General features: G+C 45.3%; 1 protein-coding gene across 4 annotated transcripts in view; it reads right to left on the reverse strand.

Moving 5' to 3' along the window:
• Positions 1–26,963, reverse strand: part of CASZ1 (castor zinc finger 1) — a 48,895-nt gene that overhangs the window by 20,614 nt on the left and 1,318 nt on the right. For 2 of the 4 annotated variants that reach the window (XM_085299023.1, XM_085299019.1), the window contains exons 2-9: positions 19,081–19,921; positions 16,083–16,151; positions 10,802–10,892; positions 8,543–8,707; positions 5,860–6,032; positions 4,215–5,083; positions 2,151–2,295; positions 862–925 (exon numbers count right to left, since the gene is read on the reverse strand). In XM_085299023.1, the coding sequence (XP_085155149.1) occupies positions 862–925; positions 2,151–2,295; positions 4,215–5,083; positions 5,860–6,032; positions 8,543–8,707; positions 10,802–10,892; positions 16,083–16,151; positions 19,081–19,921 (2,417 nt within the window). The remainder of the gene's footprint in view (positions 1–861; positions 926–2,150; positions 2,296–4,214; positions 5,084–5,859; positions 6,033–8,542; positions 8,708–10,801; positions 10,893–16,082; positions 16,152–19,080; positions 19,922–26,963) is intronic. The other 2 variants (XM_085299021.1, XM_085299022.1) reach the window with 2 other exon arrangements.

Here is a 26,963-nt window from a genome sequence, read left to right on the forward strand (position 1 = left end):
AAACATATCACACAATAGGATGTTAAAGTACGGCTCAAAGGCTGCCCTGCTCCCTAATGCAGTTGTATACAACAGCAAAATTAATCTTGCTACAGCAGAATTTATCACGTGGAAGGGGAAAGTATATCTAAGATGATGTATAATTTAAGGAAAAAGTAAGGAAAAAGAAACTATGCATTATTTAAAATAAATATTCTAGAATATGGCAAAGTGGGCTCTGTTGGACACCATTACTCAAACCAGAAAGGCAGAAACTGATGATTTTGGCTCAAAACTTCTAATTTTTTTTCTTCTTCTCTTTCATAAAAACAAATAACTCCTCTCTCCCTCCCCCAGTGAAAGAAAATGTTTTGAAGTAAATAAATAAAATGAGTAACTATAAAAAGAGAGGAAGGGAGAACTTGCCAGGTTCTAGAAATAAAAACGGGGGAAAAAAATCTGTCAGAACTCTCCTCTGTCTAGAAAGGATTAAAGAAAAAAAAAAAAGGAGGAAAATAGAAATGAAAAAAAACCTAAGCGTCCCGCTGGAAGAGCTCACTCCCCCGCGGGACTCGGACTGCGGCGGAGAAGCCGTCAGGGGCCGGGCCACCCTGCATGCGNAAAAAAAAAAAAAAGGAGGAAAAAAAGGTGTCAGAGGCTGCAATATATTTCTTCAGCCAGTTCATTAAATTAATTCGTAAGCAGTGGCTCTGAAATTATACCCGATGAAAAATGGTCTCAAAATTTAAATGGTACAAACTCATCTTATTAGAGGCAAAACATTAAAAAACAAACGCATCTCCCCCACCCCACCCCCCCGCATCGCGGCTTTAATTTCTCTTGGTGGGGGGAAATGAAAGGCGTTTGATGGATGGCTCTTACCTTATTCATAAGCGAGGATAAAAGAGATGAATTTGCCGAGACTGTGTGGCCATTTGATTCATTACTGGAACACACAAACCAACAGGGTTTAGTTAAGATGTGCACAGGGACTGTGAGCACCGAGATTAATTCTTCTCCCTTCAAGCTGCTTCACTCCTCACCTGCTGCATGCAGAAGAAGAAAATGATGCCCACCCTCCCATGGGGCAGGTCAGATTCTTACTTGTGATAGCCAAGGTGGAAAGGAAGAGGGCCACAAGTTTCCAGAATTAAGTTCTTTCAGCAATTAAACAGTCCAGACCTCTTCTGCCAGTGTCCACACCACACTTTCCTATTAGCTCATGCACAGCCCGCCCAAAGCGTTAAGTCCTTCATCCTGCTAGAACTTTCCAAAATACACGAAAAACATGGAGGATGCTGAACTAGGTTTCATACTGCCAGTGACACAGGCCCTCTCTACAGCAGAGGACAAGACAAGGCAACAACGTTTAAGACTCTGGTTTTATCAGAGCCACAGCTAAACACACTGAAAGGCAACCTTCGTATTTCACATGCATCAGTAGTAGTTCTAGCCGACTACAAGTGCTGAAGTGCTTAACTGAGGCTTGGCTAAATAAAGTATGAAGACTATGCAAGTGTTAGAATGGACCAGGCACAGTTATACCTACTACCTGTCCTAGTTGCAGTTTTTCCACACAGGAAATCCCCAAACACTCCTATTCTCAGCAGAAACACTGGACAAGCAGGCTGGATGCTTTAAGATAGGTGCATTCGTGTCAGTGCAAATATACATCACCACAGCTATAGATGAGCACATGCTGGACTCAGGCCAGCGTTAACAAGACAAGCAGTTGTCCTGTGTATCCAATTTCTCCTGAAGGTGCCTCTCTCAGACCTGACCCAGTGCCTCGTTACATCGATGTAAACGCTCTTGCTAACTGTGTGGCAAAATGTGGCAATGGAGCAGTCTTCCATCAGCTGGTGATGACAACAGCAGAAATATCTAACTAACAGAAACAAAAACTTTGCCAATGACAAAGAGGGGAACAGGTTTTCTCTTTTGTGAGAAAGTAAGTAGTTGTTTATGTGCTCAAAAAAACCTGCTGCAGAACACACCCTTGAGGGGAAGCTGAGGGAGCCTACTTGTCTCCTGCTTGGGGACATCTAACTCAGCCACTGTGAAACTGACTTTGATCAAAATATTGTGTCCTTTCACGTTACAGGTACAGAAAATTCTCGGAGCTCCAAGCTGCAAAGAACTAAATGTGTCTGCCTGCTCGCTTCTCTCACCCATGATCCTTGACGCTTAAGTCCAAGCTGTGCTCCTGCAAGGAGTCCTGAGTGGCAGCAGATGACGATCCCACGGCTTCTACAGGCTCCTGCTTCACCTGAACTGGATTGAACCGTCCAGGAACTGTTGGTTGTCCATTCCCTGCTTGAGAAAGACAAAATGGAATGCAAAAATTATATGAAAAATGTAGGTATGGAGTAAGGTTACAATGGCAAATAAAAAATTTAAATTGCTATCACCACTGCATAAATGGAAAAAGCAAAGAAAAAGTGTGGGGGGATGGAAGTGCCAGGATTGCTGGTCAGCATTTATTGCCAGGCTGACATGATGGGTTCTGACGTCCACTCCAGTGTGGAAATTCTTCAAGTGATAATTATTGCAGAATTATGTCAAAGTTGTCCAGGCTATGGGCCCTTTAAAGGAGAAGGGCGGAAGGAGCGTGGGGGAGACCTGATTCTCTGCACAAACTGTCATAACTAATTTGCGGGGCTGCCTCTTAAGCGTTTATTAAAGACTCTGTTAATGCTGAAGCAATGTGGCAGCTTTCGACTGCTAGTCAAGCCCCCTTTCCCATCCCCAATCCCAGCGTTGCTGTAGTGACGGCGATGGCCTGCCACTGCGCGTGCCCAGCAGGAGCATCTGCCCTGTTGGTGCTATCGAAGGTGACAGCCAATCAGATCAGTTCAAACTGTGTGACCTCTCCCCCATCAGGTTGTCCCCACAAAAAGGAGGATTTTTTTTCTTTGGGGAGAAAAAAAAATTCATGTCAAATGCATGAAATAGAAATTAACATTAAAGGAAGAGAAAAAGAAGAGGAAAAGAAGAAAAACTGGAAGAGAACAAATTAAAGAAAAAAATTATGAGGAAAAGCAAAGAAAAAAGGAGGGAAAAAAAGTTGCTGACAGAAACATGTCTGCAGAGGCTTTTTCCACAATCCCCAAGTGACTAAAATATTAATTTACCCTCAGGCAGTACAGCTGACGGCGAGCTGCTTCACAGACAGCAAGTGGCATTTTATTAAAAAATAAAGGAAAACAGTTCCCTCAATGACCTTTCTCTGCTTTAGGAAACAATTCTTCAAATAATAATTTTCAAAGTATGTGAAAGTTCCCCTCCCTCTTAAATCAGATCACTTCGTCCTACTCCCTCTTTTGCTCTCTGGCGGGAGGAAACATCGCAGCTCTCTCATACCCACGGCCAAGTAGCCCGCTCTGGCCTTTCAACAAGGGAGCTGTAGGACAGCCTGATGCCACTGGGTGCTGCTGAGCAGAGCCTCCCCTGGGCAAACCTCTGCGGAAGCTGAGGCAGCGCTCTCCAGGATCCTCTGGTTGGCAGGACTTGGCACATGTTCAAGGTGGCAGCAGGCAGAGGTCTGGGCTGCCACGGACAACTCTTTCACATCTTCTCCCCTATACTTATAATGCTCTCCAGAGCTGCTGCTGCTGCTCCTTACAGCTCAGGGAGCCATAGGAAAAGGAGCTACCTGCCCAGCAGGCCGAAGGCGCTCTGTGAGAGCCAGTGCAGTGACTCCTAAGGAAATCCACCAATACTGCGATGGGAAAAGCTCTTCCCTCCCCCAGGAACAAAGAAAGCAAAATAGAGAAGGAACAGGTAAGTGAGCGAGGGACTAAGGCACAGCACACCTGCAGAAGAGGGCTTAGGCTGCTGTACAGTCTGCAAAGGTTGGCCAAGGCTTTTCTCCAGGTCGTTTTTTACAACAGTGCTGCTCCCCTCTCCAGCTACAGCAAAGCAGGTGATAGACACAGCAACACTATTCTTTCAGGTCTGACAGGAATCTACTCCATTTTTGGGCACAGCTGCAAGTTTCCTGCCTCTCTTCTGGCTAAAAAATATAGCCAGGTTCYACAGGACATCATGCCAAGATTGTCCTCTTCAAGGGTTCTAGGAATGACCAAATTATTTCTCCCATTTATGTTCYTTTACGAATCCCTTCCCCACCTCCAGTCCACTGGACAACTGAGTGACTTCTCTTTTGTTCCTCTCCAAATGATCAGGCATCCCTTTTCCTCCCACCACCAGCACAACCAATGAGGGTAACTCACCTGCTTCGAGTGCCACAGATGGCTTGAGTGCAGCTGCTGCCAACCTTGCCATCATAGGAGAGATCAATCCCTTACTAGCAGAGATCCTTTCCATTATAGATGCTGCTGGAGCTGGAGAAGTAGTAGCTGCTGGGTCACCAGATCCTGAGATGGCCTGGGATGAGGAATCCRTAGGAGCAGACGATGGTGGATTTGTGCCAGAACCACCAACAGTCATCAGATTAGCTGAGCTGCCAGGAAGTGGTGTAGAGACCCGGCTGGGGATGATGGGGAAAAAAGATCCAGCTGTTCCAGGAAGTGCTGAGTTGGACAGTGCCAGGGCCAAGGGTATATTGCTGGGAAGAGCCTGGGAGAGCAGGCCAGAGATCTTGGTGGCTGGTGTCATGCTGCTGGCAGGCTTGCTGGCCTGTGAGGAAGCAAGCTCAGCAGCAGAGGAGGGTGTGGCTGGGACTATGAGAGAAATGGAAGACTGCTGACTGGTGGGGGAGGCACTCAGGCTAGAGTTCTTCGAGCTCATGGCAGAGAAGTCAATGAGGTCATCATTACTGGACTCCTCTTGCTCATTATCCTTGGATCCTAGGAGAGAGGCAGGCAGGCCGAGCACTCCTGAGCTCCGGATGTGCCGGCGCTCATGCTTRCGTTTATGGGAGGTCATCTGGCTGGTGGAGGTGAAGGTGAAGCCACAGCCCGCCCTTATGCAGTGGAAGTGGTTGGTGGCCTTGCTGTAGACACAGCCCTCATACTTGCATTCCTCATACTTGTAGAACTTCTTGAAGCCATCCTTGGCATAGGCATCATCTTTGATGTGGTAGCTCTTGTGCTTCTCAATGTCACACTTGTTCTTGAATGTGAATGTACACCCAGGTCGCCTGCAAGGGCATCGAGGACAGGAGGGTGGTTGGCTGTGTGAGCTAGGAGCACAATGCAATTGCTGTCACCTGCCTCCCTCTGGGAATAAGGGCTGGGGCCAGCATGAGACAGCAGCCCTGGTGGCAATGGGCTCAAGGACCTTTTATGTAGGTTAACCTGTGATGCCAAGGCAAGCACAAATGCTGCCATGTAGGAGAGCTGGAAAGCTGGTTCCACCCTAAGGAGCAGCCAATACGATGTGGGGAAGCAGGTACCCAACTCTGCAAGTTCCAACCAAAAGAGCACCTGAAAGGGGACTGAGGTACAAACCATGCTTTCTGAGAAGATGAGATCAATAGAAGAGAATTTGTGTAACAGAAGGCGGAGTCTGGCCCTGAAAGGGATGAGCTGGCTGACTGCTGACTGGAGAGAACTCTAGCAGGAAAGCGTCATCAGCAGCATATTAATGGTACCCCTCAGTCAGGCTCTGACAGTGAAAACTGTGACTGTGATAGCTTTCCTAAATGATTCTACTGCACGATTCCTAGTGGGCATACTTCCCTCAATCACCTCAGACAGGCCAGTGAATCAATCTCCTGCCTTCAGAGTGCTCTGTGGTAAGACCGGGGAAATCACATCTGCCCTGGAGCATGAGTTCTCTCAACAGAGATACCGAGAAGGTCAGAGCAGGGAAAAGCCGAGTCCCTTTGCACACTCCTGAATTCACAACTTAGCAGAAGGAGGGGAACAGACTATGCATCTCAGGCAGAATCYCTCCCCTTCCCTGCTGTCTCACCTGCAATGGAAGTGAGTGGTTTTCTGCCCATAGAACTGGCATTCCACAGTGCCACAGTCCTCCGTGGCACGGAACCGCTGAAAGCCATCATTGATGAGCTGTGTGTTCTTCTTGTGAAAGTTCTCATGGGTCATCACATCAGAGGTGCTGGTGTAGACCTTGTTACAACCCACCTAACCCAGACCAAAACAGGGAGTCATCAACACAACATTTTAATAATCTTATTAACATCAGCAATAATAAACACGCGCTGCATACAAACATTTAACAGTTCCATTTGTGCATTTCTCCTATGAGTATTAAGTCATCACTTTAACTCCCAATCTAAAGACTGACAGAACAGTCATGAAAAAAGAAAAACAAAACAAAAAGAATAAAAACACAACACTCTGGACATGAAACAGTAACAAAAAAGGTAAGGATGTGAAAGCATAGAAGAAAAGCTACAGATAACCATGCCTGCATAGGGAGAAAGAGAGTAAGGTTCCTGCTCTTAAGGAGAAGAGAACAAATTGACAGATGCCATTGTTTTTTGTCATCCTGGAGCCAGAGGGAATGAAGCAGGACTTCCCCTATTTAGGGAACATGGAATTGACTGGGAATGAGCTATCCTTCTAGCAGATAAGGCAGGGTGGTGCAATATGAGGTCAATCCTTTGAGCTTGTAACAGATGGGGTTCAGTCTACCAAAAGAGAAATCCTGTGTTCAGCTGATTTGTGCAAACTGGTTGCTTTTTCTCCCATCACTGTTTAAGACTATCAATTCAATAGTTTTAAACTTGTGCAGCAAAAGGAAATGGTGCGATGAGCACAGAATGCTGAAAACCTGCCTTCCTCTGGGTAAAGCGGGCAACTTTGCCATATTGAGTAAAAAACCACTGGAATCTGAAAACGTCCTCAGCCCTGCTAAGAGAGGATTTTTTTTTTCTTTTCTTTAGCACAACATGTGCCAATGTCTGCACCATATCAGAAGAGAAGAGAACGAAAACACCACCTCTCAGTTCAGCCCAGGTTGATTCAAACAGGCAATAACAAAACCCATGACAAATACTCAGAAAAAAAAAAATAAAAAGGATCTCCAGCTATTTCCAATATAAAAAAGCCTCTCTCTCCCCACACTGACACCTTGAAAAAAGACAGACCCTGCACGGCATTAAAAAAAAGAATTAAACAAAAACCTCCTTAGGAATAATTCGCAATGCAGCTCTTGGTGTTAAAGCCGAAAAAAATGTCAGTTTATATAAACAACTAACTGAATTTTATCCACACCAATTATGGACATAAAGAAAAAAATACCCCACGAGATGGATGGCACAAATCCTGCCATTTAAGCAATATTTTCTTTAATTGGGAGTTTATGTTCAGACACCTTTCCTGTAAGACACTGCTTACATGGGCATTATTTTACTGGAAGACAGTGGGCACAGAATGGAATTACCCATATATAGCTCTTTAAACGAGGGTCTCTATCTAAACCCGGAGTGACTTAAAGCTGTGAAATACTCATTGTACTCAAAAAAAAAAAAAAAATCTCATCCTGGTCAATTGAAGAAACTGAGCAACGGGTATTATGGAAGAATAACAGAAAATGTCCTCAACAGAAAGTCACATGAAGTCCTCAATTCATCAAAAGCTTGTAAGCATATGCTTAAATCAACCCCTATTCAGGACAGAACTTGAGTGCATGCCTAAAATTAAGTATATGCTTAAACCTCATTGACTTCAAAAAGCGACTTGACTTAAAGTCAAAAACACACTTAAGTCCACCCCAGTAAAGCATTTAAGTAAGACTTAAGTTCTTAGAATAGGAAAGCTTTCAGAAAAAGGCTGTCTGAATATTCTCAGCTTGTAATTACAGCACATTCTCATGACAATGCTTTAGGTCACAATTTTGATGAAACAAGTACATACCAAAACCTCTAATACGAGGCACAAAACGATCTGGTCTGTCCTTGTCAAAAAACAGTGAAGGGGTTACAGGCACATCTACACAGYAATTCCACCTCCAGCTGCATCACTGTTGAAGCCTGCCATGCTCTCAATACAAAGCTCAAAATCTATACTGCAGACAGGTAATTTCTAGTACCAAGGGACAGCCGGGGGTTAAGTCTAGATAGGTGACATCAAAGTTCAATTACTTTAGATGCTGATTATGGAGGAACTGAACCAGTGTTAAAGGGCAGATCTTCTACAGAGAAGTTTGATTTCAAGGGAGCATCATGTCAGATTTGGGTAGAAGCAGTGCAGGGACATCTCAAAGAAGTCCTCAAGTCTCAAGAGAAAGGGCCTTGCTTGAGCAAGTGAAGTCCAAGACTGTGAGAAAGCCACGAGCCTCCTCTGTAAGTCCCCCCTTTCCCCGCTGCATGCACCAGGCTTCTAGAGAATGGTGTTTCCCTTCACTCTTCCGAACAGGGCGAAAGGCTCTCTGCAGGACAAAGGCTGTGAGAAGAGGGTACAGACTCTTCACAGAGGTGCCTGCACCAGAAGTGAGCAAGAGAGGCTAAGAACAGTCTGGATTACACCCCTCTGCCTCAGGGCAGCCCCTGAGTCCTAACAAGGAAGTGTTGGGCTACCTGAGTGCTAGGATCCTTTCAGTTGACCCCAGATAGGACACATCTCAAACAACAGCTCTGCTTTCTTCATTTGTTTGTGTGCCACCATCTATTCCCCAGTCCAGCTGTTACCTGCATGCAGTGGTAGTGTGTGCTTTTCCCATTCAGGTGACAGCCATGATAGTACACGCTACAGTCATCCAAGGGGCTGAAGCGCATGAAGCCGTGCTGGAGGGAATTATCACGTTTCTTGTGCATGTTGTAATGCCGAATCACATCCTGTTTACTAGTGAATCTCTGGAGAGATACAATGACAGAGTTAGACACACGTGATGGGAGTGGGTGAGTAATCTGGGGGCAGGGGTTGTTGTTGTTGTTGTTAATAAACTTTAATATACTTATGTTACCAGGAATTTAAAGCTCAGCAGTAGACACCCTAAGAGAGTCACATGAAAGAGGAATTGTGTGCACATATTATTTTGGTAACGGGAAAGTATATGCAAATAAAAAGTTTAAGTAGAGTAAAAATGACAGTAGTGTGTTGTCCAGGATATGTTCCCTGTAGCATTAAAGACTGCTATTCTTCTAATATAATTTTGAGCGCTACTATCTCAAGAACTGCTATAGTTAGAAAGGAAACCAGTGAACTAAATGGCTTGCAAGAGAATAATCYAAGCTTCCAAATCACTCACTCTTGGGGTTAGCAAGACACTGACTGCCACACTCATGTCAGACTAAGAACTGAGGAAAACACTCTGCTCTTTTACAGTATTTCACCATTAATTTTAAGTCTCCTGCCATCCCTAGAAGGTAAGATGGCTTTAGTAGGGCAACAGGGACACAAAACTTTCTTCTAGTCACAGAAAAAGCTTGTAGTAGAGCTCAGAGTTAAAAAGTTGGATGATCAGAAAATCCCTTTCATTCCTCTACCTGCTTGAACGAGTAAGGGGTACCCCACTCTCACGGAAAGCTAAGTGCCCTTAAAAATGAAGCTTTTCATTTCCATTTCCCACAGACATCAATATTTAACAGTGAAGGTGGGAAAGTAAATCTGATTTTTTAAAAGAAATCAATATCCATTTACTTTGAGGAGTAATTGAAAAGGCCTGTATTCTAATGTTTAACAACTTTTTCCAGTCTCCCTCATAGGAAACAAATTATTATTGCTTCCACTCTTTCCTCTTATAATATCAATCCCGATCAATCCCACTGGTATTGGCATGGGAATATATGGATATAGATTTCAATAGGAATCCCTTGGAGGCAGAAGGTATGATTTCCCAGGGTGTATGTACAGGATTGCTGTTGCCAATCATTGTTAATTTGTGCCCACTTATTACAGAGCGTTACTTATTATAAAATATATCTCAGCCATAAAATAATTTGCATCTTAAAAAAGCAGCCTAAATCCTTATTCCCTGTGAGACCAGACAGCTCTTCTGCAAGCAGCTTCTAGACTCCTCAGGAAATAATCATGAAGCCAATCATAATAATAGGTTTTTCTGTCTTTCTATCCTTTGTGTTTCTCTTCTGGTGCACAGGTATCCATGTCACAGGTGGGACAAGCTCATCTCAATTACCAAACACTGGGCCAGAACGTCCACTACAAGCACCCCAGAGGAAAAAAAAAACTCCTTTGATCAATAGAAACCCACAGTCAAGCTCAGCAGAGCCAGATCAACTTCCCATGCTGTGGTCAGACTTACTCCTCTGAGACCAAAAGGTCTCCTGGGGTAGGGCAGAAGCTGTGTCTGATGCATAGCAGAGGCAAACTACGGGATTCCCCCTGACACACACACAGCCTGACCACAGAAATGGCACAGTCAAACTCACAGACCTGGGAAGAGGGTAAACAAACACAGCACGTGACTCAGAGCTGGCTTGACCTCGCCTCCCTGGCAATTTTCCCAGTAATTACAGCATCACACATGCTCCTACCCCCACGTTCTCCCCACAGATCCAGGACTGCTGGTCTTACTGGGCGTTTTGTTGTGGCTACTGCTGCTGCAACGTCACTTGGGCAGCAGGAGAGAGAGAGAGACAGGCTAACAGATCAGCATTCCCTATTTTTCAGGGGCAATCTGTAATATGGCAGAATTTACTCTTTTGGTTTCACTGACCTAAATCTGGAATTTCACTGACTTCAGCTGATCTGTATTCTGCACTTAGTTATAGTGGTCTGGGTTGAGTTAAATGTTGTTAGGTTTGGAATCCTGTTTATTCCCAGTTAACCAACAGGTTCAAAATATATCTTGATCTCTTTCTGAACAGAGAMGTGAAGAGGCATGTGCATGTATGTGGGAGGAAAGTACAGGGGGACACATATGTTGCCTAGGTTGTACCCCTTCAGGTTCAGGTACCTGTGCTGGTACCTTTGCACGATTGTTTTACCTGGTAGTTGCACTCCGGGTCGAGGCAGTGGTAATGTTCTCGATACTGGTATGCACAGTGTATATGTCCACAGTGCTGACTGCCAGAGAACCTGCAAGCATGAGAGGAGTACAGAAGAAAGCAAGCAAAAGAATTAAGCAGTCTCATGACAGTAATGTCTGTAAGCAACGTACAAATAAAGTCAGTCTGACTCTTGCTTTCATTTTACTCCATCTCCTGATCACCTCCAAGGATGGCGAGCCTCCCGCCTTCCCTTTCTCATCTGTCCCTACTTTAAAAGTGTTTTTCAGTGCTGAAGGGAAGAAGTTCACCAAGATCCCTGAAGTCTTTACATCTCAAATCTGCATGGTATCTTTTCCTTTTTAATTTCATCTCATTGGATCTCCTTCTGGACTTGATGAACTCTCAGCCTTCAGGTAAAGTGGAAAAAAGTTTTGACATAATTTCTTGGAAGAAAAGGTTATGGCAAAGCATTAGATCTCCTCTGCATTTCATCACATTCCACTAATTTCTTTTCCGTAAGCCTCTTCCTACCCAACTCAACCCAGGCAAAAAACTAACAAGGCTGCTCTTGAACAGTTGTGAAATAGTGCCACTACTGGATAACGCAGTATTCAGCCGAAGAGCCAACAAGGGCTCTGGAGAAAGTGGAGCGAAAGAGAGCTGCAGGCAGCAGATTAAGTTGCAGATGAGCATGTGGCTCTCAGTTCCTCCAGARCAAAAAGCCAAAGGGACAGCAAAGTCCACCTGTTCCCACAGAATGCAGAGTGGAGACCTCAGAGAAGCACAGGCACTCATTTATTTGTATGAGTGATGACCCAAGACTTTTTGTTTGATACAACACGGGGTCACACTACAGTAAAAGGTTGCAAACCAGTGGTTTAGATGGTAAGCTCCTAAGACAATCGAACACCGTGGAAAGATTATACAGGGACTTTCAATTGGTTGGACAGATTAATGGGAAACTATTAGAGATGAATCAACAAGAACGTGGTGTTACAAGCAAACCATCTAGTCAGATGAAGCTATCCTGTATGCAGCTCTTTTCCCATGCTCAACAGCACTCTCTGGCCCTGCCAGTCATTATTTTCCATGTGGCATAWGCAGTATTTGCTCACAATAAGAAACACTGAAAGGCCAGTGAAAGGCAAGTGCATGAGATTTTCATCTGCCTTTGAGTGTAATCAACACTAGGACACAAGAATCAGCAGCCAGCAACATGCTATCAGGCCATTTTTTACAGACTACTAAGTGTTTCTAACAACAATTTTGGGAATTTCTCACATGTGAGGAGAGGAGGAAGTAAGAAAAACAGAAAGGCCAGGAACTGTCTGCATACTGAAGAGACAGACAGAATATACTGACAGACAGATCAATAATTGGCAAAAAGGGATGACCCAAAAATAAGCTAATCAGTGTGATGAACTCTCTGGTGTATACTGTAAGGGAACCTGGAGGAGCTGAAGAGCTTGAAATGGAAAGCAGTGGAGAGAAGGGGACTCAGAGGGGAAACATTCAAAGATAAATTACCATCTGCTCAAAGGTTCCTCACGTCACTTAGTGCTAAACACGCCAGGAGTGCATATGATAAAGGGCATTGGAAAGAAACAAAGAAGGGCAACAGGGGAAAAGGCAAAGGAGAGAGGAGCAGGGGTATCATGGGACAATCACAGAACGGGGCAGGAGTGGGGAAGATTTTGAACTATCAAATGTGAAGTAACAGATTTTTTATTTTTTTTWAAAAAAAGGAGCTGGGATGAAAAGCAGTACTAAATAAGGCATTTCTGAAGTACGATAGAGAAGAGGAGGTCAATTGTGGAGACAGCAGGGCCTCTAGGCCTCTAGGAGATGGAACGGGGACTTAATTGACAGAAAAGATAGACATTGCTAAAAAATTAAAAAACTTCTTTGCCTCAGCATTCACAAAGGGAGATGGGGACAGATGCCAGAAGCAGACATGCCCTTCCCTGGGGAAGGAGAAGAAATACTGCAGGAAATCAGGATCACGCCAGAACAGGTGATTGAGAAACTGGAACAAACCTCAGCAGTGGAGAAAAAACAAACCACAAGACAAACAGCAATGCTGGCTGCACAAACAAAGGTGTGGAACTGAAAGCAGAAGAAGCAATTCCAGCTTGATGTTGGGGCAATAGTGAGGCTATGACAGGGCATGAGCAGCAGTCTGAGTCACCACGGCATTAAGGAGGAACACTGTCTTGGCAGCAGACTGAACCAACTTGTCCACCTAGACCACGGCTGTTTTGGCAGCAGCACTACCAGTACCTTCAAAGGAAGGACCAAGAAACTGCTCTGGAAAGCCTGCTCCCAATTCCATTGATGAGACAGGGAAGAGAGAGCAAAGGGTAACCAGAACGACACAGGGCTACAGAACTGGGGAACGCAGGCCAGGTAAAGAGGAGAAGAACATAATAGCCTTGCTAATACACAGACTTTTCAAGTGAAGTGGTCCRCAAGACTGTCCAAGCTAAGGGCACGCAAAGATCAGAGATGCCAAACGTAGTAAGAAAACAACCAGACACTAAAGAAATCTGACTGTATAGGATGAGCTACTTTAAGCCTCCTAACAGGCGTAACTCAGAGGCTCAGCTCTGAATGCAACAGCTGAGCAAGCACTCTGGCACTTCAAACTCCTATTCTCCTTCCCCATGCCACAGAGAAGTGCACGTGTGTGGTATCTACAATGTGAGAAGAGAGGGGGGTCTGTTCTACAGTACAAGGTGCTTGGGGAAGGAGGGGAGCAGTAAAGATAGCAGAAAGGGGAATTTCTGCTTTTTCAGCCTGTAAGGTTGGGCTCCTAAAGGGTTATATTTATCCTGTGTTTCTTCTGACACTTGAAACAGTTCAAAGCTATTAATTTTTAAAGCACAGCATCTGTTTAGCTTTTTCATAACAGGAAAGCTTACACATCACACACTTACACATATACACATACACACATTCACTGCACATGCAGTAATGTACATCAACACCCCTATTAATTTACATGAATGTACCCACAATTTCCACGGACTTCAACAGACATGAACACACACACCTGATTGTAAGCTCACAGACCATTTCATCACGCTGATATGCAAATCCAAACCTTAAGTTGTGCACAGAGGCACAGAGAGTCATTTTCACAAGTACAACCCCCTCCCTTTCCTTATTTTAATCTGTTCACTGTTGTTTTTTTTTTTTTTTTTTTTTTTTTTTTTTTTTTTTTTTTTTTTCCCAGAAGAAACTATTCCCTATCTGGCAAGAGTTAGCAAGGAAAACGAAGATAAATAACAATAATAAAAATAATAAATAAATAAGTTAGTGCTTAGTGAGTGTTTACAGACTCATTACTCTGTGACGATGATGTGAAAGAAGGAAGAAAAAAACCCCACCCCGATTATAAAGGGGGAGAAAACCCATACAGAAATAAATATTTAAGCAAGCGCTGCCAGAAGCACCATCTGCTGAGGCACTAATAATAATAATAATAATAATATTTTCTGTGGTCTTTTTTTAATTATAAATATACACTAGGAAAAAAAAAACCCAAACAGCCCAACGCAAACTAGCTAGCTAAGAGGTTTTGTTTTGTTGTATGAGAGAATGGATTATCCCTGGGCAGCTTTTGACAGTGGTTTTGGCAAACTCATTAAGCTAATTATGCAGTACAGACATACAGTGTTGTGTGTGTCCCCCTCCCCCTTGATTTTAAGACTTTAAACTGTTTTTAAAATTGTGTGTAAATTGAAGGGAAGTAGCAGTGCTGCCAACGGGCGGCTTGCGGAGCTTTTTAGGCAGGATGTGGTGTCCCTTAGCTATCTCACAAGCCTCCCTCAGTTACCTGCCTGGCCCAGGGGAAGGGGCTTGCAGAGCACTACAAACAGTGGATGTGGGTGTAGTGTTTATACTGCTTTCTGCTTGAGAGAGGAACCACAGACAGAGAGGGATCTCCTCTCTCACTGCAACCACTGTGATCCCTGTAGTGTGCAGCCAATAGTAGAATAAATCTTCAGATCCTCAGTGCTCCCCTGTTATCTCCTGGCGGCATGCAGTGACTCAAAACAGAGGTCTGATATTCAGCAGAGCAAAACTAAGCTCTCACTATCTCAATAATGGAAGAGCACTGCTTCTTCTGCCCCACAGACAGACCTAAACCCTTGCTTTCATTCCTATATTGTCCCATGAGTAGGTGACTTACTATATGCACCAGAGGCATCTCTAGATGGACTAGAGGACTTCCTTGTGTTGSTGCAGTTCTCCTCCCTTTGCACATACAGTTTTATCTACTTCCTCCCTCTCCTACAACATGGATTTGGGCAAAAGAGAAGAGGATGGAAATCACCTCTCCTTCCTTTCTCTAGCTAGAGAGAATACTGTTCCCCTGCTGATATGCTGAGATCCTAGTAGTATCTTCCTACTTCCTAGCAGCGTAACCACAGCTGACTCCCTCCCGAAGGGAGCCTTACTATAGATTCTGGCAAAGTGGGAAAGCACATTACACACACTCCTCCCTCTTGTTGGTTAAGTGCTCAAGTGCTAGTGAGAACAACCCATCAATTTTATCTCTGGAGAGAAGATTTGTTTGCTTGCTTTCCCTGGTGGGTGTCTTTCTCTATACAAGGTGCTTTCATAGTTAGCTTCCCCACAGTACAGATGAAACATTCGGCAAGCCATGGACAGAAGCTGATGACTCTTTACATGGTGAGTTATAAAACAGGCAGCTGTTAAGCAATGATCTCTTCTGTCCCTTTGGCTCTGATGACATTATTCACTTTGTCCCACCACCCCTTTCTCATATAAAGGAGCTGCAAATATTCTAACATCCCACACTGATGCTGAGACCTGCCTGAACTCAATTCATGTGTGAATACTCTCAGCTTGAGTCTCTCAGAGGTCAGATATTTTCCGCTTTCCCCCTGCAGACAATGAACATGGAAGGGAAAAAAGGTTGGGGACAGCAGAGCAATGGACACAAAGAATGACAGGAGACAAAGAATCCATTTACAACCTAGGCTTCCGCAGTGAAATGTTTCTCCACTGTTTGCTGCAAAGTCTAACAGCTTCAAGGAGCAGAGGGTGCTCTTGGCATGCCTACACATCTCTCACAGCTACTGCTCTCCCAAGCAAGGGAAAAGAGTAACCACAGATGTCAGAGGAAAATGAGTGCTCATGACTGGTTTATATACTCTGCCCAGAGAGACACTACCTCTTCTCTCCCACCATCACGCCACTCTTTTCCTCCCTCCATCCCTCCCCCAAGAAAGCCGAAAGATTTGCCTACCTGGCAATATATTTCTGGTAAATATTTACATCTTCGCTGACAGCTGGTTTGTCAGTGGGTAATCCATTCCTAATGAGAAACACACAGGGCAGAACTGGTTAGCAGGCAGGAACAGGGCACAGTCCAATCTTCCTTCTCAGGATAGAAGGCTCTAGGAAGAGCAGCCAGCAAAGACACCCATTGGTTTAACCTCCCTCCCTCTTACCCTTCAGATCTTTTTCTAGTGATCTGCATAGTCCCATCATCCTTCCTGMAAGTTCTCTCTCTGCAGAACTTGATTCAATTTGTCAGAAGCACTGAGAAGATCAACCATTAAAACACATTCCTACAGATAAAACTAGTTACCCACCTACAAACAAGTGATGGCCACACAAAAACAAAGACCTCCCTCAAGCACCGTGCTTATTTACATGGAAGGGCCATCAATAGGTATCAGCCTTTGGCTCAACTGAGGGAAAAGAGTCTTCATGGTTCTGAGATGCTGTTAGTTGTTGCTCATTTCCTATCACCAGCAGGCACACTGTATCTGTTACCTGGTCCTGGCAACGCAGCTGCAGGCTAGATGGGGCTTTAACTGCCTGTTTTTTTCACATAGGTATTCCAACTCCAATAGGCAAATGGTGTTACAAAGGCATCTATATATTTAAATCACCGAAAACCAACCTAAGTGCGCTCAACTGGTGTATCAGCTTGGATTACACAGAATTATTAGGAAACAGACAGAAATTACATCTTTGTTGAGCTGAACAACAGAGGGAGAAAAAGATAATAGGTCAGGCTCTATCCCACTCAAGACACAGTGGCGCACCTACACAATCTGAACGAGGCTGTATGTGGTCTTCGTTCTCAATTCTGCCCTGCTATTCAAACTCCATTCCTACTCTTGCCAGCTYTGTAGCTTTGTTAAACAAGGACACTTTTGCACAAGGGCTGCTTGAAGCAGGTAGATTAGTTCAGGCCAGGTTAATGGTATTAAATGTTATAAAGCTAAAACCCTTGRCTAGGATATATTTGCACATGTGTTGAGAGTAGGAGGTAATTCCTGATAGATTATGCGGTTCTAGAGGAGATTGTGGATGCAAAGCCAGATCCCAGGTAACATAGTTAGCACTTCCTCCACCAGCACAACAGGCTGCCTTCTTTTCTCAAGAAAGCCTGTACCTAGTAAGCAGCCCCAATGAGAAGGAACCAGAGGCCATTCTGTGCTCCATGTGCCATCAGGACACTGGGAGTAGCCAGGCTGAAGCCCCAGGTCACCCCATTCCTGGCTGCACCCCTATCACCCCTACCCAGCTGAGGAAGTTCTACAGTTAGACAAGAGATTACCACTGTGCTGCCAACACACATTTGCAAGTGGCAGGAAATGAGCAAGAAAAAAAGGAAATCAAACTTGGATCCCAATGCAACATTAAAGCAGATCAGAAGGGGCTCATGGCTCCCCAAATGCAGTTCTAGGACAGCCACTGAACACCAGGCAGCTCAAAGTCCTAGAGACTCTTCAGGGGCAGAGCCACTGGTCAACTGATGCATTGCAGTAACACACTGTGCCTACAGCAGTATTTACAGCACAGAGGTTTTTAGTAACAGCAGTTCCTGCCTAACATGTGGATGGTCTACAGTGTTCATCTTGAGAGGGGGCTGCATGCAAATGCTAACAATACTCAACCCTCTCCCATACACCCCCATCACAGAAACTACCAAATCTGTCTGCAGGCAGCTGGGAAATGACCTTATTACATGGAAGATAGGCATCATTAGCTCTGCCTTCCAGGTGGGGAAACACAGAACATGAGGGATAGAGACTTGTCCAAGACTGCCTACAGCATCCAGGTAGGGAGTAACGCAAGTCCTCCTAGGTCCAGATATTAACCAGAACACAGCCATCCTCCTTACTAAAGGACAAAGCAGAAGGGTGAGTGCGATGGCATTTACTGCAGAGGTGCAGGCCAGAGGTCCCAGACTTGCTACGAATGAGTCCAAGGGATTCRTAGCCAACAACAGCTAGGTCCACAGTGAGAAATGAGCAAATCCAGACCACGACTGAAAGCAGGTAACTCCCTCTCCCTCTTTTGAAGCCTGACACTGATAGAGACTATAAAATCAGGAGAAATTGGATGTAACCTGACCCTTCCCTACAAGRCAGCGAACTTTTCATGACAGAAACAGCCCATGAGCCCTCGCATTCTCATTGTGCTATGGCATATAATCACTATCATCCCTGGTGTGTAAAACACCATGTTGTGACCATGCCCCTCGCATATGTGTATGCAGCTTTTCTACAGCTACGACCTGGAAACCACTGTATAAATAATCTGAGGTTGGCAAGGCCTTCAAGTATTGCCATTTATTCAGTGGTATCACCACAGAGATTGCCAACAATATATGTGTATGAAATTATTAGTGCTAATTGGAGTAATGAGTTTACCTGCTCTGGGGGAAATTTTATCACCTCTATTTCTGTAAGGAACAGACAAATTGAGAGGACACAGGCTTGGATCCACAGAAGTATGTATTGCCTAACTCCTATGAAATTAATGGGACTCAGCCACCAAAACGTCTTTGGAGTTCTGTGACACAACCTAATGAAAACAAAAGGCCCCATGCTGCTAACAGYGAAGTCAGTGGGAGTTTTGCCACCAAGTTAAATGGAAGCAAGAATCAGGTATTACTGCAGACAAAGCTGGATGATGGGGAATTGGAACAAGGAAGAAGTAAAGTAGTTATGATCTTGATCTCAGAGCACTGACAGCACCACATCCCTGTATTTTTCATTTCAGCTCTAGATTCATGGCTGTGACTACTGATGGCAGTCCACATCCTTAGCACAAGTAAGACAAATGGATGTGAGCTGCAACAGAAGACCAGTCACTCCAACAGAGATCAAAAAGAAATACCATATTACCAGTGCAGTATTCCTCAGCACATCAACTATCACGTCCCACTGATTCACCCTCAGACTTTATTCCCCCACAAAGAAAAAAATTGGGAGGACACTTACTTTACTGTAGAGACTGTTCCAGTTGTGATGGAGTCTGTTTTGGAGAATGTTGATTTCAGGTACTCCGGAGTGTTGAATGGCAATGAGACGGACTGCTCCGGCCCAGCCACAGGAGCACTGCTGGGGGTACCGGTGAGTACAGGAGGGGCCAGGCTAGGTGCTGAAGCCTTTACTGGAGTAAGTTTCTGGATGTTCCTTACATCATACTTGGAAGGCCGGCCTACCTTGCCTGTCTTGAAGGCAATGGCTCCTCCCATATCTGGGCTTCCTTCTCCAGGCTTGAAAAGGTGCAAGTACTTGACATTCTCTAGGTCATACTTGGAAGCCTTCTTGTAAGTGTTGCCATTTTGTGGCCTGATGCTCTCACCTGTCTTCAGTTTCTGAATGAAGAAGTCATACTTGGAGGCCCGTGACATCAGGCCCTGCATCTGGGAACTGCTAGGAGAGGGCAGAGGCAGGATGGTGGCTTTGGTCTCTGTCAGCAGGGAGGCATCTGGACCTTGTATCCGGATGGGCTGGGTCAGCACTGAGGAAGCCTCTTTGCCTAGCTTGGAGCCCAACTCTTCAGATTTGGCCAAATGTACAGGCCAAGAGAGCTGCTCTCCAGCTTTGAGTTTGCGGATGTATTCCTCGTACTTAGAGAAGCGGGCTCGTTTGCTCATGGCATCCTCACCAGGAAGGGAGGCAGCAGTTGCAGTGGCCTCTGAGGTAGCGGCATTCAGCTTGTCAAAGCTGATCTTGCGGGCCAGCTCATCCCGCATGTTCTGATCATCATAACCGAACATGCCCAGGAATTCATTCATGGTGGTAGCGGCATAATCTCGCAGTGATGAAGCTTCTCCTGTGAGAGTCAGAATGGGAGAATTATGCAATAGGTTGGTATTTTTTTCTCCTTCTGTAACAGCACTGGTAGTGGGGAAGGGGGGTAGGGGGAGAGGAGAATATGATCTACTGACGTTTGGCTCACTTGTTAGGTTTTACGACTCTTAAATTAATTTGTTTAAAAAAAAAGTAATTAATACTGGGGTAAAATAAAAAGAGTTCATCAATGCCAGGAAAATCAATTTCCTAAATGTTCTAGCCGATGGCTTTTCAGTACATTAAACAAAGTTTCATAAATGTCTCTGCACTCTTGCCTTGGCCTAATATGAAGAAAAAGTAATTTTACTGGAAGTGAGACCAACACCAATATGCCAAGGTTTGTGCAGCTCTGTCCTTGTGTGTATTTTTATATGAAAGGAGGTGCATGGAGGAGGGGCTATAGCATGTGTGTGTGTGTGTGTGTGTGTGTGTGTGTGTGTGCGCGCGTGTGTGTTTGTGTGTGTAAGGGGAGTGGAAATGTGGGAACAGCTAGCTAGATGTTTGTGCTGGTGAGCAGCAGGAATGAAAGCAAGTAAGGGAGCATGGTGTGAAACTGGTAAGGAAGCAGGCAGAACAATGCATGGGGTGGAGTGGAAGGAGGGCAGAAAAAGTGCAGGGAAGGGAAGTGGCAGAGGTGGAGATGGATTACAGGAGAAGAGCTACAAAGGCTGTATGTGCGAGAAGCTTGATGGCAAGGAGTGGCGGAAGGAGACAAGAAGGCAGGACAGTGATAGGGTAGTTCCTCATAGCTGTTCTAGTCCTTCACTTTCCCATCAATTTTCTAAGTTTTTTTTTCAGCCAACTTGCTCCCTTCCTTCTTAATTCCAGTGACTGGAAAGTACTATGCTCCATGTGAAAAGGGGAAGAATTCTGGAAAGACAAAAGGAAACCCACTGCCAATGTCCTGAGCAGTCACGAACAGCTGTCTGCAAGACCAGGAGAGAAAAAGACAGGTGCAAACTTGTTAAGAAACAGATTTCTCTCCATCAGGCTTTGGACTGAGGACAGAAAAAGCCATCCTCCTGAGGTAAGGCAACATGGAGAGAGAGAAAGCCTTTTCTCCTGAACCCAGCCTGGGCAAGGGGCAGGAAAGGCTGGTCTACCTGGGGGAGATCATAATGAAGAAGTATAAGCAAAGCTGTCCCTCCTTGGGTTTCTCCCTCCCTTCCCAATTCTTTCAGGCAGTTTCACTGGCCACTAGGAGGGCAAGAACATACTTCTGGAGGTCACCCAGTATCATTGTCAAGGAGGAAATAAAGATTGCTCTGATGTGCCAGCTTGGACTCATTCACGCTCCAGTCTGACACAGCATTCCTCCTCCTCCTCCTTCTCCTCTCCTCTTGCCTTCTCCTGCAGAGTAAAGATTTACTGTGTGCAGGAGTCCTTCAAACCTCCCTTGTCATCTTTTCCAATCACTCTAGCTCTCCTGGGCAAGCACCCTCTTTCACAAAGACCGAGCCAACACAGGCAGGTACTCTGACAGCAGAAGGGAGTTTCCAGGCACCAGTTCCAGAGATCTGATCAAATTAACACTGCCATGAAACAACAGCAGAAAAGAGAGGAATCAAGCAATAGCTGCAGAACAGGTCAACAGATCCAAAGCACTAAAATGGACCTCTAGGATTTGGGCATCTGACAGCCATGATGCTATTATACACACAGGCACACACGTATACGAGAGCATTTCTGCACACACAAACCCCAGTCACTATGAGTCCTAGTTCAGTAGCCCTTAGCTTCCACAGATCTGTTTCCTCGGCACTGTACAAAGGAAGAYACTGCCTGCAACAGGCTCCAGAAACCTGTAAAACCATCAGGATCATATTCCTGCTTCAGTATTGCCCAATGTAGCTGGGTTCACAGATCAGAAATCCTGCTGCACCAGTGACCAGTGTGCATGGTACACGACAAAGACAATGCCAAAAGAACACAGCTGAAGCCTGCAAGCAAAAGGATGGAGATGTCTGCTGGGTGTTCCGATCTCGTTCGGCACAAAATCACTTTCCATTGCTGAGCATTTATGCCAGGTACCCTGCACGGGATTCTGGGCTGCCCGGATTCAGAATAAACACTCTCTGAGTTACAGAATGGGCTGACAATGCCCCTGCTGTGTCACACTCAGATCCTAGTTTTTCTTCCCCCTCATACAACCTTATGGATCAGTATTAATCCTGAAGTATGTCTAAGGCAGAATCAGGCCTCACAGTGCTCAATAACATGATGTGATGAGCAATACGTCATGTCAGAAGCAAATCTGAAGAAAAGGTTGCATTACTCCATCTTCAGATGTAGGATCATTTCACCTGTGCTTCCCAACTTGACCACTCTCCTGTGGCCCCTTCAACACCCTATAAAAGCCATAAACTTTCTCCTTCAAACACAGACATTAAATCACTTCATCTCATTTTAAAGCTCTTCTGCTTTTTGTCTCTCTCTCTTCTCTACCTTCATTTTAGTGTAACCCTATCACCCCAAAAAAAGTGATTAAACTCATGAAATCCCTGCTGGGTCTAGGATTTCTCTGTTTCTGCTGTATCTGTCTTCCATGTTCTCTTCTTCATCTCTCTTTTGGCCTATAAAACAATTCCCTCACCTCCCTTACAATGCTGACTTCCAAGCATTGCACAGAAAAACCTTTGTCAGCCTAGGCCAAACTGTGAGGGGAGAAAGAATATCACAGAGAGGATATGAAAGGAAATTAAACTATGAAGTGTGATTTTTGCTGGCTTTAATAGCTGCCCTGAAGACTAGTCAGCCTCTTCCTTCTGTTTTCTAACCTGCAGCCCACAAAAAACAGCACATAGCTGGGAGACCCTCTTTCTCAACCCTACACTTCAAGCCAGTTTTACAAATCCCAGCTTGGTTCAGGCCCCAAAGACATTACAAAACCAGAGAGGGAATTCAAGGAAACCTGGAACTTCCCTGTAGTACTAGGACAAAGAAAATGTAGGAGCCCAGCTCCTTTATAAACCTCTCTCATCTGCGTATCTGTGCTTGGAAATCATCTTTGGTATCCATCTGGTTAAGATTTCAGTTGGTACAAATAATCAGATGCAAGAGCCAAGACCACAGAACAGGGGAGTTTTCAGGTCTTTTCTGTGCTTTGACAAAGTCTGGGGCTGAATTCAGATCTCATTTCCCTGGATTTGCCCCCCTCATCCCCAACGACAGCTGGCATTCTGCTCTTCCTCTCCTCAAATTTGGTGCTGGGTGGTGACACTACCCTTTTTAATCAAATGCTTTGCCAGTGCTGCTGCAAAACTCAGCCTTTCTTCACCCACATTTGAAGTGAAACCCTCACCAGTTCCCACTATTCACTACCTAGTGAGCACACCTTTATCCACTCCAGCATCAGTCCACCAACACATCCCCTGAAGCCAAGACAACCGTCACTTATTTGCACAAGTAGCTAACCAAAATGCCAGAGGTTCTTCTAGCAGAAGCACCTGTGGGAGGGATCTGTCTCACCACAAAGATGGTGTAAGATGCAGCCAACTCATTTCATGAACACCTTGGAACAACTATGAACAGGCAATTATTATTATCTAGCCAGCAGACAACTCTCCCCCCACATCCACCCACAGACAGAACTGAAGCAGGACAGTAGCTGGGACACAAACCCTGCAAAAAGTGTATGGCCCTAGATTTCTGCTCATCTCCAGCCCCGGGAACCACTGGCACTGCGTCTTCTCCCCCACTCCTCCTGCATCATATTTTTCTCTCCTCTTCTGTGTGATAACAAAAGGGCTTCCTCTCCCCTTGCTGCTACTCTCCATTTGTGGGCATTGCCAAAGAGCAGAGATCYGTGTGTCTCAGAGCAGCTATCATATCACAAAGGATCCAGAGCTAGCAAAAAGGGGCTAAAAATAGCCTGCAGCAGCACACTATATATGGAAGGAAAAGCAAAACAGCCCAAATGGAGTGTAAGGTCTGGATCCTGGGGGATGGGGCATCCCAGGCAGGGCTCTGTCCTTTATTTCGCTTGGGAGGGGAAACATGTAAATGTGGGGGATACAGGATAATAAGCACCAAAGTTGCACTCTTCACACATGTCCTCCCTCTCCCTAGGACATTAGGAGCAAGAAAAACCCTTGCTGAGAACAGCGCTAATACTCAGTTTCTGAGAGACTTAGCCAACAGGGAAAGAAAAGGAAGGAAAACTTTGAAAGCTAGTACAAGGGAAAGCTGGCAACTGCCTTAGCTCTCTATGCAAGTGAAAGACAGAACAAAGAACATGGATTTGTATAGGAAAATCTTCCTAGGTATTTGTGCATCAGTGAAAGATTGTGGAAAGGGATCTGTCAGAGACTGTACTGGGAAATCTGAATGCTATAGATAAAGGTGCACAGAAAAGTATTGGTCAGTCAGTGTAGGAGAGGGCAAGTGAATGAATGAGGAAACTTATCTGCGTGTCCAGAACACAGTCTGACACCTGTCTCGGGACAGACACCAGCTTTGTGGCTCCTGAACTTGTTCCCTAGCTGGTATAGGAGGGAGATACAGAAGGCAATACTTTTGCAGAGCCCTGCTGGGCCCCACACCAAGGAGTGGCTCAGAAGAAGAAACAGAGACCCCACATATGCATGTTCCCCATGGTGAAAGAACTATCTTTCTTTAAAGCATGAGGACTAAAGAGCATGGACCGAGTCTCAGCAAACGCCTGTACGATGCACAACAACCCTCACTGTTCTTTGACCCCAGAACAGAATAATGGTTGCAGGGATTTGGCATTAGACTGCAGGAGGTGCTACTGAAAGACACGAACATTAGCTGAAGTAGTCCATGAAGCAGGTTGTCTGTGTATTTACTGGGACTCCAGGAAGCAGCAAGCCCATATAATTAGGATTACTTTTCTCACTGACTTACAAAGCTCTGCTAGATGCAAGATCTGTTTTCCTGTGTGGCTCCTGCTTTTTAGCCTAGGCTTCCAGTTGATCAAAGAAGTACAGGCTCAGTTTTAAATGTTGCTGAGCACTCACAGCTCTATGTCCTCAGAGAGTGCAACGGGCACTCAACACCCTCAAAACCAGGTTCCTGCAAGAACTTCCCTCAAGCCACACTACCTGGATGGGAAGAGCTGTATTGCTCTCCTTTGATCTGACTGCCTTCCGCTGTGTCTTCCTCCTCTACCCCCCCCCCCCSAAGTCACAGGAAAAAAACTCTCTTTTGGTGTAGGCAGTTGCAAATCTCACTGGAATACTTTAACTTGCACTCAGTAACACCAGATCTGAGGGGACTCAGTGAGGAGCAGCCTAAAATCTATTTTCTGGAAGACTGCCTTAGAGAGAAAAAGAACTTCAACGTTTCTAAAGCAACTTATGTTTCACTCTGTGCTTTCCAGGGAAATGCTATGAACAACATTTACAAGAGGGCTCTTGAAACACAAGCTCAAGACCTGACAGTACCTCCGTGTGCAAGTCTAATCCCATGTGCCTACATATGTAAACTGGACCCTGCATGTGCTACTACCTGCTCTGTACATAAATGAGCCTCCAGCCTCCAGGAAAGCTTATGCATTTTTGTATAATCCTCTGACAATACTGCCCTAAAAATGCATTTCACTGAGAACTCCTAACCCAAAGGCAAACCTCTTTTGCTTTTCATTTTCCACAGGTTGGTAACATATTTTTACATTCTAGATTCCCCCTCTTCCAGCTTTCCGGCAAATAAAAGCTGCAAATGTGGGGGAAGGGCAATTAAAACAAACTAAAAACTGAGTCCAGGCACAATCACCTTGTGTCTGGGAACGACAAGGGCTTTCCTATCAAAGGAAACTGAAGGTCACACTTTTCCTCATTGATCTTGCAATGTTTGTTAATTACTCTGTCACTGATGTGGCGAAGGATAATTAAACAGCTCTGTTTATATCTTATATGCATAATTATGTGCGCTGCCACTGAACTCGTGAAGACTAGAGAATGTGCCTCTCCAGAAGGCAAATGGACAGACAGAGATGAGTTTCGGCTGCATTATTAACAGGAGGAGGAAAACATGCGCGCACACAAAAGGAAGAAAGTTTGATGGATTTGCAAAGTGCTGAGATCAGAGGAGGAGGGTGTGCAGGTGGAACAGATTAGGGGGAGATCTTTCTATCGCAAATCCAACCCAACTGTGTAACAAATTAGGGGGAGTGAGTTGCTCTGCCCTAATAAAATACAATCTGTCCAAAGCTTTTACTGAGGCTTAGCACTTGCACAGGCCTAAAAAAAAAAAAAAAAAAACAGCCTGGAGGGACGTAGGTATCAGAAAATAAGGAAGAAATTCAGATCAGGCTTTCCCCAGTATCTCTTGCTGAATTCAGCTTTTGGATGAACCACAGAAACAAAGTTGAAGCTATCTCAAAGTAAGAAATGCACACACAGCCTGGAGGAAACCACCTTGCAACTGCATACAAACCAGCATCCATTACAGAAGTGGTGAGGAATACGCACGTTTTGGAATTAACAGCTTTGCATGGTAAGATCTTGAACTCAATGTGCATTACCTCCACAGACAATGCTGGAGGACACATTCCCACAGAATCCCTTACGAAGGACTCCACGCTGTGGTAAGCGGAAACCCCCTCCACCTCGCCAGCAAGGATAACCATGCCAGCAAAGAGGGAATGAGACTGTATTTAAAAGTGTGTAACACCTCTGTCACGGTTTTGGATTTGACAGCAATGAAAGGGCACTGACACCGACACGCAAAGCGGGGGATAAATAAACGAAAAGAGGAGGACAGCACTGGATGCCAGCTCACTCCGAACTGTAAGCTTTGCAAGCATATCACAGCACCAAGTCCGAGCAAAGAAGCCTTACCAAGCTGCAGAGCAGCATCCCCTCGGGTTGCTCTGGCGAGCCTCCCCCGCACGCAGGGCCGGGAGGGGACGCGCGGCGCGGCCCGGCCGCCGCGACGCGCGAGGCAGCGCCGCTGCTTTCCGCGCCCCTCGGGGGCTCCGCGGCTGTTAGGGCGGGGCTGCGGCGGCCGTTAGGGGCGGGGCTGCGCCCGCCGCGGCTTCCAGAGGCTTCGGGCGGCCGTTA

Source organism: Rhea americana, unplaced genomic scaffold (assembly GCF_003343005.1).
Source record: "Rhea americana isolate MKP2758 unplaced genomic scaffold, rheAme1 scaffold_143, whole genome shotgun sequence".
Taxonomy (NCBI): domain Eukaryota; kingdom Metazoa; phylum Chordata; class Aves; order Rheiformes; family Rheidae; genus Rhea; species Rhea americana.